Genomic DNA, 14,238 nt, shown 5'->3' with positions numbered 1-14,238 from the left:
TCCCAGTATGCTGGTTTGAAAAATATGGAAGTTTCTTGTTTACTTTAAATTTTTTATGTTAATTTTAAAGGCATTCGTTTTATTACTTTTACTTATATTTATTTAGAAACTCTATAGATTTTTATTACATTATAATTTCTGTATTTTGTAACCAATTTCTTATATTGAGTAACTTTTTCTTTTATGATATTCTGATCTGAAAATATTGAATTTTTCTTGTTTACTTTAAAGTCATTATGTCAATTTTGAAGACATTTCATTTTGTAACAAATATAATATATTAAGTATTTTTTCTTATCCATTTTATCGTAACAGTATTCTGGTCTGAAAAAGATAGTTTTTAATTATATTTAGTTTCTGTCTATAAAATACACAATAAAGTAATTAAGATTACTATTTGTAACTATTGATAACTATTTTGAAAATACCTACTTAGATTTATACTATCTTTATTAGATATAGATAACTAAATACACATTTTGTGTATTTAGTGTACTGTTTAAAACATAGAATGTTAACTGATTTTTAAATGTAGGGTTTCTGTTTGTATTTACCAAGCTTCACGGAAATCGGCGCAGATGTCCACTGCCCTCCTGACCACTAGTCATCAAATTAATTATAATTACTCATACATGCATACATAAAAAATAACCCCTTCATAGGGGCTGAATACAGTCATCGCAAATAAATTGCCACTATAATGACATGACACGTTCTTACTTTACCTATTGTAAAACCATTATAATTATAATTGTTGTTTATATTTTTAATGTATATTTCATATATTTTAATTAAACTTTAAACATTAAATTTCTAATTTTTCAGCCTAAAAAGATAATTTTCTCAAAATTCTGTATAAAAAGACCTAACATAAAAATTTACAAAAACGACACAAACAGTTCATGTTTGAATATTTGAAGTACTTTTTCATAAAATTATTTGTTGTTTTCATATGTGTTCAAATGCCAATTTTTCAATTTCTTATATTATAAACATAATTTTTTATAATTTAATTATAATAACTTAGTAATATTAAAATTAAATAATTAGGATATTAAAAACTTTTTCTAAAAGAGATTTTTATATTAACTTTTAATATTTTGAAATACTGAACAATTTATTTTTATATGGCCTAATGCATGTTGATATAATATATATTTTTAAATACCAATTTTTCAAATTTAAAAACAATTTTTGCTTAATATTAATTACATATATAAGTATCTCTTTTTCTTCAAAACGTACTAATGAACAGCAAAAACAATGTGATTTATTGATATCTATAACCTATATCAATTTTGATGTCGTACTCTATAATCATATTCATAAAAAATACTAGGAAATTTGTATTTTCTTCTGGTGTTCGAACACAAGATAATTAAATGCTTATTATTAATTAAAAGATTATGTTCATATCGTCAGTTGTAATGATTTTTATATTTTAAAATGAATCATATTATTATAAGCTCCATACTATGTAGTCACACTTTTTATTACTTACTTATTGCTCTGATTATTATTTCATACTAATTTGTGTTGCATTGCACATGCAAAACGTTTACTATAGATTAGTTGACTGGCGCTAGTGTGTATTGTTTTTGATAATGGGATTTGAGATTTAATTTCCACAGCACACAATATTTATGTTAAAATTTTAATTATTTTACTTAAAAAACAACTTTTCACCAATTTTTTGAAAAGGTAGTTGTTAAGAAGTGAAGGAAAGAAATTTTAGCAACTTGTGGGTCCAGGTATATAAAATATATTTACAAATTCCAATTTCACGTCTTAAAAAACAACAAATTATATAGTTTTTTTCAAAATTTACTAAAGAAAAGTAAATATCAATGTTGAAATATAAGTATCTTTAAAAAAAACAACAGTTGATATATTTTTTTAATTCGAACACTTTGTATATAAAAAAACTGACGTTAGTTTTTCTATACTAATGAAACCATATATTTGACAGATTTAAGAGACAGAGAACAATATTCCGTCTCTTAAATATTTTTATCTAAATGTGAAATGTGATTTAACCCTAATATTACCTAAACATTTTCTTCTTTTGTAGAATCTACATCGTAAATAAACGTATAGTTGATAATGATATTTTATAATAAAATAAACCCCAGGATAGATCCACCTTGTCGTGGTCCTGGAGCACAGTACCGCTCCACAAGCCAGTGGTAGTGGGAAGCTAACGGATCTAACTGCAAGTCCAATCCACCCCAAGGAAGATCTTGGATCTTCCTCAGATTGGACTTGTTCTTACGAATCCAGTTGACAGGGGGCTGGCATCTTTGTCAGTCCCACGACTTCTGGTTCAGCATACCCCGTATATGCAAATATACGTTCTTTTCCCCCATGTATGATTTATCATACATGGTAAACACTATGGTCATGATCTTCAAATCGGTGCCCGGTTTTTAAACTTTCCCCTCTTTGTCCCCCAAATAAACAAAAAAAAATAAAATAAAATAAACTTCATAGTGACATTTTGTTTAAATTTATTTGACATCCTAAACAAATTAGTTTATATGGAAGAATCATCAAAAATTACTGTGTGAAAATATAATGAGTGACATAAAACTATGGGAATATCTCGTTTCTGGTGGTGTCGGAGGTATGTGTTTGGTGCTGGTTGGACATCCGCTGGACACCGTAAAAGTAAGACTCCAGACCATGCCGAAACCCGCTCCAGGCCATGACCCAATGTATAAGGGAACAATAGATTGTTTTCGAAAAATCATAGCCCGCGAAGGCCCTTTCGGTTTGTACAAGGGCATGAGTGCACCTTTGGTTTCGATATCTCCCATAAACGCAGTGTCGTTCTTTGGCTTCGGGCTGGGCCGACAGATTTTCGAGAAATTTCAACTGCCTCATTACTACCAAATGTTTTGTGCAGGAGGTTTTTCAGGACTGGCTACCTTATTAATTATGGCACCCGCTGAAAGAGTAAAAACTTTATTGCAAATACAAGTGGAAGGAGGCGGGAAATTGTATAAAGGACCCATTGATGTCATTTTAAAACTAATTAAGGAAAAAGGAATATCTAGTATATATAGGGGTTTATTCGCTACTTTAATTCGTGATGTGCCGTCCGGTGGTATGTATTTTTTTACGTACGAGTTGTTAAATGACACTTTGCGAAAAAAGTTTCCCGAAACTACAAATCTTGGTTTGACAATATTCTCAGGAGGATGTGCAGGTATAGCATATTGGATATTTGGAATGCCAGCGGATGTTGTAAAAAGTCGACTGCAAGCTGCACCTGAAGGCAGATATCCCAATGGTCTCAGACAAGTGTTTTTCGAACTAATAAAGAACGAAGGCCCACTGGGTCTTTATACAGGAATAACACCGGTAATTTTGAGAGCATTCCCTGCAAATGCAGCTTGTTTTCTTGGATTCGAATCTTGCAAGCGATTTTTAAAATATATCCAATCTAATAACACAGGATCTTAATGTTGTTTTTTATATATTAAATTGAACTTGATAATATTTAACAATTAAATAAAGCCGTATGTTATTTTTAAATATTCTTTAATTATCTATATTCTGATAATATTTAAAAAATAATAATTTGTAGATATTCTCAAATCATTTTATTTAAAAGTGTTGAATTGGTCAATATTTAATAAAATATGTCACATCTTATTTATCTTATTTACTTATATGAGTTTTATTTGACGATTAAAATGTTTTATTTAAAACGTTCATGTTATGACACATAAGGAAGTTGTACATTTTTTTGCTTGGCCTAGTTTCCTTTTTATACATTCGCTGCAAAAGGAACTGCTTTTTAACTTCTCATATTGTTATTTACTTAAGAGTTACAATTTTATTTTTGAAGTTATTTTGAATAATATTGATTAAATGATGTAGAATTAAAATATAAAATAATCATATTATAACATATTATTACATATTTTTTTAAAAAAATAATATGAACAATAAACAGTAAACAAATTTCATTTAACTAGTTTTACAATCAGGTAACAAGTAAATTATTTTCCGAAAAAAATATGCTTTAACATGATTGTAATAAATTATAAAAGAGAATGTATGAGATCAAATTTTAAAATGCAGGTCATTATATTTTATGATCACAGTTTTATTTGTTCAGAACTGACTCAAGATGACTAACTAAATAAATTATACTTACTCTTAATTTAACCCATAAAATATTAGTTGAGAAACATACATATTGTATAGAATTTTTGTTAAAATTTATAGAAGGTTGTGACAGAACGTTTCTTTTTTATCGTAGACTTAAATTTATCTATCATGATCAGATTGAAAAATTAAGTAATAAAAATCTATACTAATTGTTTAAAAATAGGTTAATATAATATTTTATTTGATATTAGTATGATAAAAATTGTATGCAGCATTCAAATGAATTATAATGAACTGAATTATTTGAAAAATATAAAAAATATTACTTAAAAACTATACCAGCTTTCACATTAGTATAGATTAAGACAACAAAATACACCTAATAAATTCTTAATTAGGAATCTATATAATTGAGTGTAGTTAATTTTGTTTACACCTATACTTTATGACAAAATGATTAATATGCTTTTTTTCGCGAATTTTAGGGCTAGTCGGGTTCTTGGTATCTCATGTTCATCAGAATTCTCAAACGAGTCTTTTCTAATATTGTTGCCGTTGGTTCTAATTCTAATAACAATAAAAAGCAAAATAAAATTCATATTTTTTTATTAAATTAATTGTTTCTTAATTAATTAAAACAAAATTTATACAAAACAAGAAAATACTTTTTGAAATGTGTAACCTACACATTATTCTTTGTAAACATAATTTAAAAATCCATTGTTAAACGGTGACTGGTCAACTTCATGGTCCCCTTGCAACACGAAACCACCGTTTTCGTCTATCACTGCTTCCATGACTACAGAGTTTTCCGAATCCGCGAATTCTCCCTCGTCAATAACTTTGTTGTTGGCAATTTCAAGATCGTTTGAAACTATCATGAAATTTACACAGTTTATTAAGTCATCCTCAACACCACCGGTGTATCGGTAAAATCCCCAAATCCACAGTTGATTTTCCATACATTTAATGTATCCCAGTACTTTTGTAAAGAAGTTATTAATGTTTATTTTCGGATGACTTTCAATAAACTGCCAGGCTTTTAATACGTTTTTCTTTTGACTACTAGACAGATCTCTGGCAAACGATTTTTTGTTGGGTGCTGAATAGGTAGTTTGCAAGAAGGATTCGAGTTCTATCAATTTTTCTACCACTCCCATAATTGTGGAAGAATGTTTGGCACCTTTACCTTTAGCAAACATTAGAAAATCTCTCAGTTTTTTGAAAGGCGCAATCACATTTTCATTTATCCGATTTTCCAGTCTGTGGACGCAGAACAAGTCGGGAGTGACTTTCTGCATCCATTGCGTTCTTATGTGCTCGAACAATGGCTGAGTAAGATCCATTATTCCTAATTCTCTTGCTTGTATCTCTATATTATTCAGTCCGTCTAAAATTGTGTTTACAGGTAATAGCGGCAACATCAATAACATATGGTATATATTTCTGAAGTATGAATTTGCCTCCAAGTCCCGTGACAGGTTTAGGGAACAGATTTTCTTGTACAAATTCTGAGTGTAGTAGAAAACTGAACCGCCGATATGTGAATCGACGTACGTTCCACCTAAAGCATAGTATAAATTAGCTTCGTAATCAGTAACAATCTCTTCCGGTCGCAAATTTGGAGCCAGAATGTCGTGCAAATATTCTAGAATCTTCTTGTAAATTCCCTGCGTCTTTTTGTTGACCAACGCAAACAGGATGGGGTAATACTTAAAAATGTTTGTATATTTATGTCAGAATTAAGCAGACATATTAAGTATACTTACGCTTTCTTCCACCCAGACTAGTATGGTAACTAATTGGTATTTGAACTGATCGGTTGAGTCTATCCGGAATGAGGCGTCCACGTACATAAGTTTACTGTAAGATACTTCCTCGATGGTCTCACAATTTGCAAACACAATGGCTTTACTGTCATCTTCCGCTTCAAATTTCTCCTGGTAGAATTGTTTGCTGCCGTGAGTAAAGTGAAGCTTTTTGTATATGTCGTCTTCAATTTTATCATAGAACTGATCGAAGGTGGAAATCACCGGCGGCTTGTGACTTAACTGATGACGACAAATCTCATGAATAACATTGCGAAGTGGCACCAGGGTCCTTATTTCAGGATCTCTAAAAATGTATTGTATATTTTTATAGCTTTGCTCTATAAAGACAATTAGAAGCACTTACATTTCACAGACTTGTTCATATACGGATTTGAAGTTCATGGATTTATCATTTTGCATCATCCTTTTCATTACGTGATAAAACATTTGTTTCTTCATTTCTTTTTCGTTTGGTTTTTGATGGTTGTGTGGTTCTTTAACTGTTACTGATGTACTGTATTCGGTGCTGCTCAATTTCTTTTGCATAGCCAAACTTTTGCAATTTGGGGAAATGCATCGAAGATACCTAAATTTCGTAAATGTGAAAAACAATTGATAAGAAATAAAATATTATTAATCTACCTTAAATTTCCTTTACACAATCGGTACTCATAAAGATAGTCATCGACCATGCAAAATTCGGAGTTGAAAATAAAAAGTCTGGGAACTCCTTCATAAACTCCCACATCAGAGGTGTATTTTTCCGGAACTCGAACACTTATACCTTTGGGTAATACCACTTGACCATCTTTAACAGGGATCTTCTGTTTCTTCTGACTGGACCCATTTGGTTCCTTATCCATTATAATAGAATTCTTATTTTGTTGTCCATTTGCTACATGTTTGATAACGATCGGAAGTTTCATTTGAGATATCGAAGCTTTTCTGGTGTTGGTTTCCTCATCGGCTTCGACAGCAATTATGATATTTTCCGCTTGAATTTGCTCTTCCGAAAGTTGACCCTCTAGAACCCTACGCAATTCTTCTTCAACATGGTCGTATTTTTTCTCGGCTATGACGACATGAGGTTTTTCGATATGGTGTGATTTCGACGTCGCGTTAATTATTTCATAATCGTCTGAATTATCACTGTCGGTTACAAATGTGACGTCGGAATCCAAATACTCTTCGGGCGCCACGCCATTCTCCATCTCTTCTAGTTGCCTTTCTATATCATCTTTAAAGACATCACCATCAATTAGTTTTGGTTTTTTAACTTCAGATTCATATTCAAGATCAGTTTTACGTTTGTCGCTTCTCACATCTTTATTTATTTCACATTCAACTACGTTATTCCTTTCGAAAATCATGGACCGGTACCTATAGAAGTTTTGCAGAGCTGCATAGCATTCCAAGCAAACATATTTAGATTTGTCTTCTTCATCTTTTGTTATCTATAATATTGAATGATTTGTGTCAAGCTAAATCGTTTGAATGTAATTTATTACATTTTAATCATAATTAACATGGTACCTTATTATACATTCTATTACACACAGCAATTTGCTTCTTACCTGAAACGGAAATAAACATTTGTTTATAATGGTACGAACTTCTATGTTATCTACCAAGTCAGTTAAATGTTTTGCACTGGCAACTTCCAAACCACATAGTCGACAAGTATAAATTTCTAAAATACATACATTTGATAAAATTTACTAATATAAATGTAATGTTTATGTTTACCTTTTATATTAATTTGTGCTGAATCCGATAACTCAATTATACCCTCTTCCATCATAGAACTTATTTCTTCTTGCAGTGGTAAACATTTTGGTACTGCACCTTCCTTTATATCTAAAATCAGATAAAAATAAATAATAGTTCTTAAATAGTAAATTTTATAAATATTACAAACATTTCGTACTTATTAAGTCAACAGAATGTAACTAAAAATGTTTTTAATAACAAATTCGTACTGGAAATAAAAAAGAACATGTTATATGTTTAATTGAAAAAATGATATATTTATAGACGTTATGACATTATGATTTAAATTTAAATTTTTGTTAAGAATTAAGATTTTGTAAAAAAACGAATGAGATATTGTCAAACAAATATTTTACAAAGCTTTATTGTGGTTCATTAAATTGATTTTAAAATTTGATTAAAAATATCCACCAAAATCTTCGTTCTGTTTTATAATATAATTTAGATTCTTAAAATTTATATTTTAAATATATTTTTATTACATACTCCAATTTATGTAAATATTGCTTCTAACGATTTTTAAATGACATTTTCTTCATATAATATCAAAGATTAAATATATATGTGTACTAATTATAAATATAAATTATTATATAATTATATATAAAAAGGGGGGAAGTCCCAAATTGAATGAATATGAATATTTCCTTGGTAGATAGAAAAAACCTGACTTAGAGAGTTGTTGATGTTATAATTTGTTAGAAAAATAACTTGGAATACTAGAAAATAAGTATGGAATATTATTTTATTTACGGTCAATTCTATTAATTATTAACATTTTCGGTCAAACACGTTAACTTTTTGCTTTTAACTTACTTTACAGAGCGTCCCGTCTGGCATCTGTAAAATTCCATTTGTCATGGGCTCAGGAAAAAGTGAACATAATTTGTTTGAACTGGATGGTAAAACATTTGTGACAAGACCAGTAGAGCAACGATAACATTTTAAATACCAAATTCCTTTTCTCGATTCAATGTTGGACTCTTGATTCAAGTGCAGGGTAAAATGGAATGTTTCAATACAGAAACATACTGGAAAACTCCATGTGACTGTTTGCTCCAGACCAAATTGACTTTTTATTTAAAAAAGTAAAAACCTGCGAATATAATGATAAATAAATATTCCATACTTTTGTCCACTATTATGTACGTATATACACACTTTGTTGGGATAAGTATATTAGATAAAAAATGTCCGTAAATTATTTACAGGTTATCAAAATAATAATAATAAACAAAAATATTATTACACCTGTTTGAAATCTACCGAAAAACAGTCTTTATTTTAAATGGAAACCGTATTTGAATTTGAAAAGTGACGAAAAATATATAATTTGTTATTATTGACGTATCTTTACCATCATATTGTAATTCTTTTGCATATATGTTTTTTAAAAACAAAAATAAAATAAATTATTATTTAAGAGCCCTGTTTCGTAAACGACAATGTTACATAACATTTTTGAGATATGGAGCTTATATTAGTAAATAAGTACCTTTTACAGTTTAAAATTAAACAAAAAAAGTATTACACCTTTTCGAAATCTGCCACGTCAATTTGGGACACTCTGTACGTATATCACAATATAGACACAATAATAATAATAATTATAAAATAAATAAATAAACGTAAAACCTAAATAAATATATATTTTTAATCCTTGATAATACATTTTCTATACAATTAAATGAATTTATATATAGACAATAAATACGCAACGTACTGATAATATAATTTATGTATTTTAAACGAAATTATAAGTTGTCAAATAAAAATTTAAGGCACATTTTATTTGTAGCCATAAACAAAGAAATATTTAAAATTTCTACATAACATCATGTTATTAAAACCTACTTTAGCGAAAGGCATTTTTAAAACTACCGAGATTCAAAACAGATATCTGACCTAACGTTAAGGCAATTTGGCCGACTTCACTTACCGGTTTCGCCATTGACTAAATCATTTGCGTCGAAGTGGTCTAAACAAACGAAATCGACATCTTGTGGCACTCTCCCAACGATATTCAAATTTTCCAACCACACTTTTTTGTGTTGTTCATCTTTTGGAAACTGTATTCCGTTTATATTTTCACAATTCGATACAAAACATTTCAGCATGTTTGACAGTGTTAGGTGGTTTTATATAATGGCGTCTATATTCAATGCTTGGTAGGGTTATGCGCTTTTTAGCCACTGGAAATTGGTACTCGATATAAATTTCACTGCTCATTTTCAGTTAAATTTTCTGAAATACGTTGAAAATTATTAACTGCATCTTAAACTTATTTATTTTTAAAGTGATGTTTTTTAATTATAAAAATGTGTTACAGTATGAGCGCCATCTATCGCTACTACAACACATCTACCAATAAAGATCAAGGTAGTTCAAAACTTAAGACTACATACTACTACTAATACATGCACTGATGGCTACGATTCATACAATTTAGTTTCTTTTTTGGACGCAATTTTATGATATTAATTTTCTCTATAAGTTTAATATATTTTTGCCAGTCAAGTACTTTCAATTAAAATTTAGACAAATACTTTAATAATTATTTAAAATTGAAAACAAAGTTAAAGCAAAAATTAAATACAGAAACAATCATTGTAATAACATTACATATAAAATGTAATATTTTCTATGTAATATGCGCATAATTTTAACAATTCTGTGAATTTAAATCGATTATTTTTTACTAGCGGTCTTTGTTTATTATAATTATTTAATTATTAGGCGAAATGAAACAGTAAGAAAAAATATAATTCAGCGTTATCAAGACCGAGAGAAACAAGAAGAGATAGTTACAAGTTTAAGTTGATCATGCCCGATGTTATTAAAACGTTTATAGAAATTGGCCACTAGGTAGGTAAGAAAAAAATAAAAAACTTGTTAATAACCGAATGATTAGTGGATGGGGGTTTATTTGATTATAGAAATTACAAGTAAAAACCCTGGATTCTACTAAAGTACTTCACTTGTTTTGAATGTGATCATAGGACGACAGAACAGTGTCGACGAGTAGTTTTTAGTGACGAGTATATATTTAATTTATTAAAAAAATATAATTCTGGTTATGTTAAATATATAATATATAATTTGTTACATTCACAGTGAAATATAGTGGCCATCCAATTATGCTATGGGGATACTTCAATTCTTCTGACGTTGGTCCTTTGGACTGATTTATTTACAGGGATATATTAAACAATTTGCTTCCGTACATTGAAACAATGATACTCTTATTAATGTGTTTCAACATGAAAACGATCCCAAACATAAATCCAAAATTGTGACGGATTGATAAAAGGAACAAAGCATTAATGTTTTGTCTTGTTCGTCCCAATCTCCAGAGTCATAGACAATTAAAACTAAAACTATTAAAATTATAAAACAGAAAGGATATTATACAAGAACATAATAGTTTTTATAATTCTATACAAGACAATATTAAATTAATATTATTTTGAGATTTCACGTTAAATAAAAGAGTTATAGCTCAAATATTTAACGTCTTAAAAAGTTGTTATATTAAGAATCCCTACTGTATATTTTTCTAAATTGAGCTTGACATAAATATACTAAATTAACATTAATTAATACTTTATGATAACAAAGTGGGTAAAATAGACATTTCTGTGTTGTCTTGTTCCTGTGAGACGTCTAACATAAACACAACTGCCATTTTAAAATAGATTGAATTTAGACTCGTCATTAAAATGTACTAAGCTCCAGTGAATGTGATCTGAAGGAAGTCAAAATTGGACACATTTTTGGTACAAACCAGGGTTTTCTTATAGGTCTGAGGTGAAACGAACCCCCATCCAGTAACTATCTTCTCACAATCCTTAAACAGCTTAAGCAAATCTTATTTCCTGTAAGTAGGCTTTAATTTCAGTTGACGATAAATTGTTTTTTGATATTCGAATTAGTTAGTTATAGATTTACTTTCAAGATTTTCAAACGATATTTTTCGACCCGGTTTATCTTTAAAAAATCTTTTTTAACAATACTGAAAATATTTAGTTGTAATGTAATAAACTAATATTCAAAGGTTAGGGATAATAAAAAATGTAACAAAAAACACGCGTTGTCATTGACTTTTTGTTACTTAATTTTTTTTAAAAAGTTCTCGTTTATAAATAAAATTTATTTAGTAAAAAAATTAACATAAATCAGCAATTTTATTTTCGACTAAATAAATTTTAATAGATTGTATGTCCTCTGTGCGCAATTGATGACTGCTTGACGCCTCCTCTATATCCCTTTTATAAGATCATTCAATTCTTTTTGGGCTATATTGGTCCATGTCGGCGAAATTATAGCTCGAAGCTGTGGAAAAGTAAAAGCCTATACATATCCTATGTATGCTCCATTTAGGTCAAGTGAACTCAAGAGAAGTTGTAAGGTTTCAATACCCAGTGTTTCTGGCCGTCCGAGCACAGTTCCTGAGCGATTATAGTCAACAGTCTTGTCGATAGCAACTCTAAAATTTCCTAGCATATCATTAACAATATCCTTTTCGTATGTCGTACCGGTCACCGTGCTTTGACACATGTCCAATTGTGTACAACCATTATAACAAATTCCTCGTCTGGACCAGCCGCGAACTCGGCGATAATCATTGTAAAGTACAATTCATTCATTCATTCTAGTGAACATCAGAATTTGCCCATTGCAATCGTGGTTGCTTATGGTCGTGGGTCAATAAATTAATTAATTATAACACCTTTGCATAAATAGCTGGTGCTTCAACAGCTGCGTTAGTTTCGCATGCCAGTTTCACTACGTTTACCAATAATTATAAAGTGAGATTTAGAGAAATAATCAGAGCCATCATATTTATGAACCTACTACGAAAGAAACCGATGAACACACTGCTAGTGACACACAATTCGCTGATTGTAAGAGGTATACGAATCAGGAACTTAATGCGATGCTTCCTAAAATATCGGATGTAAATGGAGATGTTCCTAGGACCAGTGCAGTTGTTCCTCATATTTAATATATTTTAACTTGTTTGTTGAACTTCCAGTGAGAATTATTTGTCGAATATCTTGATAATTAGAATTATTGTAGGGAATCCCTAATTCCGTTGTTAACTGTTCAATGGTTTCTGATATCTGAATGTGTTCAGGGATTGCATTTAAGTGATAATTTAGAACAGCATATAATTATTTTGTAAAAATATTACAAAGGACTGTGAAGGTCAACAAAAAATTAATATGACCAATCAATTTAATAAATATTACTCTCTCGAACGGCTCATGTAAAAAATGTATAAAATATAGTTGGATCAAGTAAAATCAAACAAAATATTTTTTTCTACACCTTTTCCAATGGTAATTTTTGAAATATTGTCGACCACCTCCACTACGTATTGATAAGTGGAACTTTTTTTATTTTTTTTCTTGGCATGTCGTCATTCGATTAATATATATATATATATATATATATATATATATATATATATATATATATATATATATATATATTTGAATAAAGTGTATTTTAAACAACTTTTATTTATTTATTAAGTTTTATTGGTAATAAAAAGCAATTTTTTCTAATTGATTTTATTTTTTTAATATTAAATTTTTTCACTTTTATATTGTATACATAAGAAATGAAACACTTATGGGGTCACACTTCCGATAATTTGAATTGTTTATTCCTTTTCTGTTATTGTATAAATGAATTTTAAAAAAGGATCTGCCGAAACCAGGGATCGAACCAGGGACCTTTAGATCTTCAGTCTAACGCTCTCCCAACTGAGCTATTTCGGCACTTATAAAGTATAAAGGAATTTCTAATTTTGTTTGAAATCAATATAATTTAATTAAAAAATATATTAAAATTTGTCTCAATTTATTTATTATATGCAATTAAACAATCTTATATTATATAATATTAGTAGTACCAGTCTCTTTACTCTTTAGGAAACAATTGCAATAAAATGAGTAATGTTGGTTGCCTAGCCTTAATGAAACTGTCTGATTTAAAGTGTGTCCTCTTCGTCTGAATGCAGACAAAGGATATCTCTATGTTTTATAAGGAGATATGTACCTTTTAAATGAAAAGAGCATTTGAACCGGTTTTGAAAATATGGACATTAATATTGTTTAATATCGTATTTTTTAAATAAACTTTAGGTGATAAGTAAAGAGTTTGTTATAAAGAACTACATCGAGAAACTAGTAAATAAACCAAAATTCATGTATGTATGAGCTAATTTGTAATTTCTTATTATTTTACAATTGAGTTCATAAATATTTTTTTAATTTAAACAAATATCATTACTATAATCATAAGAAATAAAAATTACAATAAAGTAATTCGGCAGTATTTATTTTATTTTTAATTTGGCCGCTCGCATTTTTAAACCCCCACTCGTGGCTATTACTCAGTGACAATCACCGATGATAAATAAACATTGGCCAGGTTCCAAAGTGGATACGTAACCAATATTTTCTGTTCGGTGAAGAATTTATGGTAGCAAAAACACGTTGAAAGCTACGCAATATAATACATAGTATAT

General features: G+C 29.1%; 2 protein-coding genes and 1 non-coding gene across 3 annotated transcripts; 1 reads left to right on the top strand and 2 right to left on the bottom strand.

Moving 5' to 3' along the window:
* The first annotated feature begins 2,543 nt into the window (after positions 1-2,543).
* Positions 2,544-3,537, top strand: LOC109608421 (congested-like trachea protein). Its single transcript, XM_020024847.2, has one exon. It carries the CDS (start codon positions 2,575-2,577, stop codon positions 3,463-3,465), a length of 891 nt encoding a protein of 296 aa, XP_019880406.1. The 5' UTR covers positions 2,544-2,574; the 3' UTR covers positions 3,466-3,537.
* A 1,171-nt stretch (positions 3,538-4,708) lies between these two features.
* Positions 4,709-9,936, bottom strand: LOC109608401 (uncharacterized). Its single transcript, XM_020024828.2, has 7 exons — positions 9,640-9,936; positions 7,677-7,787; positions 7,505-7,620; positions 6,573-7,384; positions 6,295-6,516; positions 5,889-6,234; positions 4,709-5,831 (listed from the first exon to the last, which is right to left on the bottom strand). Exons 1-7 carry the CDS (start codon positions 9,815-9,817, stop codon positions 4,809-4,811), a joined length of 2,808 nt encoding a protein of 935 aa, XP_019880387.2. The 5' UTR covers positions 9,818-9,936; the 3' UTR covers positions 4,709-4,808.
* A 3,477-nt stretch (positions 9,937-13,413) lies between these two features.
* Positions 13,414-13,486, bottom strand: Trnaf-gaa (transfer RNA phenylalanine (anticodon GAA)). The gene has a single exon. It is a non-coding gene; the product is annotated as a tRNA-Phe (tRNA).
* Positions 13,487-14,238: the final 752 nt, after the last annotated feature.

The sequence above is a fragment of the Aethina tumida genome, chromosome 1 (genome assembly GCF_024364675.1).
Source record: "Aethina tumida isolate Nest 87 chromosome 1, icAetTumi1.1, whole genome shotgun sequence".
In the NCBI taxonomy this organism is placed as follows: domain Eukaryota; kingdom Metazoa; phylum Arthropoda; class Insecta; order Coleoptera; family Nitidulidae; genus Aethina; species Aethina tumida.
The sequence above is the reverse complement of the archived record's forward strand: the minus strand, read 5'-3'. Positions and strand labels throughout refer to the sequence as shown.

Bases quoted from the DNA above. Each gene is read 5' to 3' on its own strand.
- LOC109608421 (XM_020024847.2), top strand. From the start codon at position 2,575: ATGAGTGACATAAAACTATGGGAATATCTCGTTTCTGGTGGTGTCGGA.
- LOC109608401 (XM_020024828.2), bottom strand. From the start codon at position 9,817: ATGCTGAAATGTTTTGTATCGAATTGTGAAAATATAAACGGAATACAG. The intron at 7,385-7,504 runs GTAAGAAGCAAA...TCAATATTATAG, and splicing joins AATGTTTATTTCCGTTTCAG to ATAACAAAAGATGAAGAAGA. The intron at 5,832-5,888 runs GTAAGTATACTT...AACATTTTTAAG, and splicing joins TAGTCTGGGTGGAAGAAAGC to TATTACCCCATCCTGTTTGC.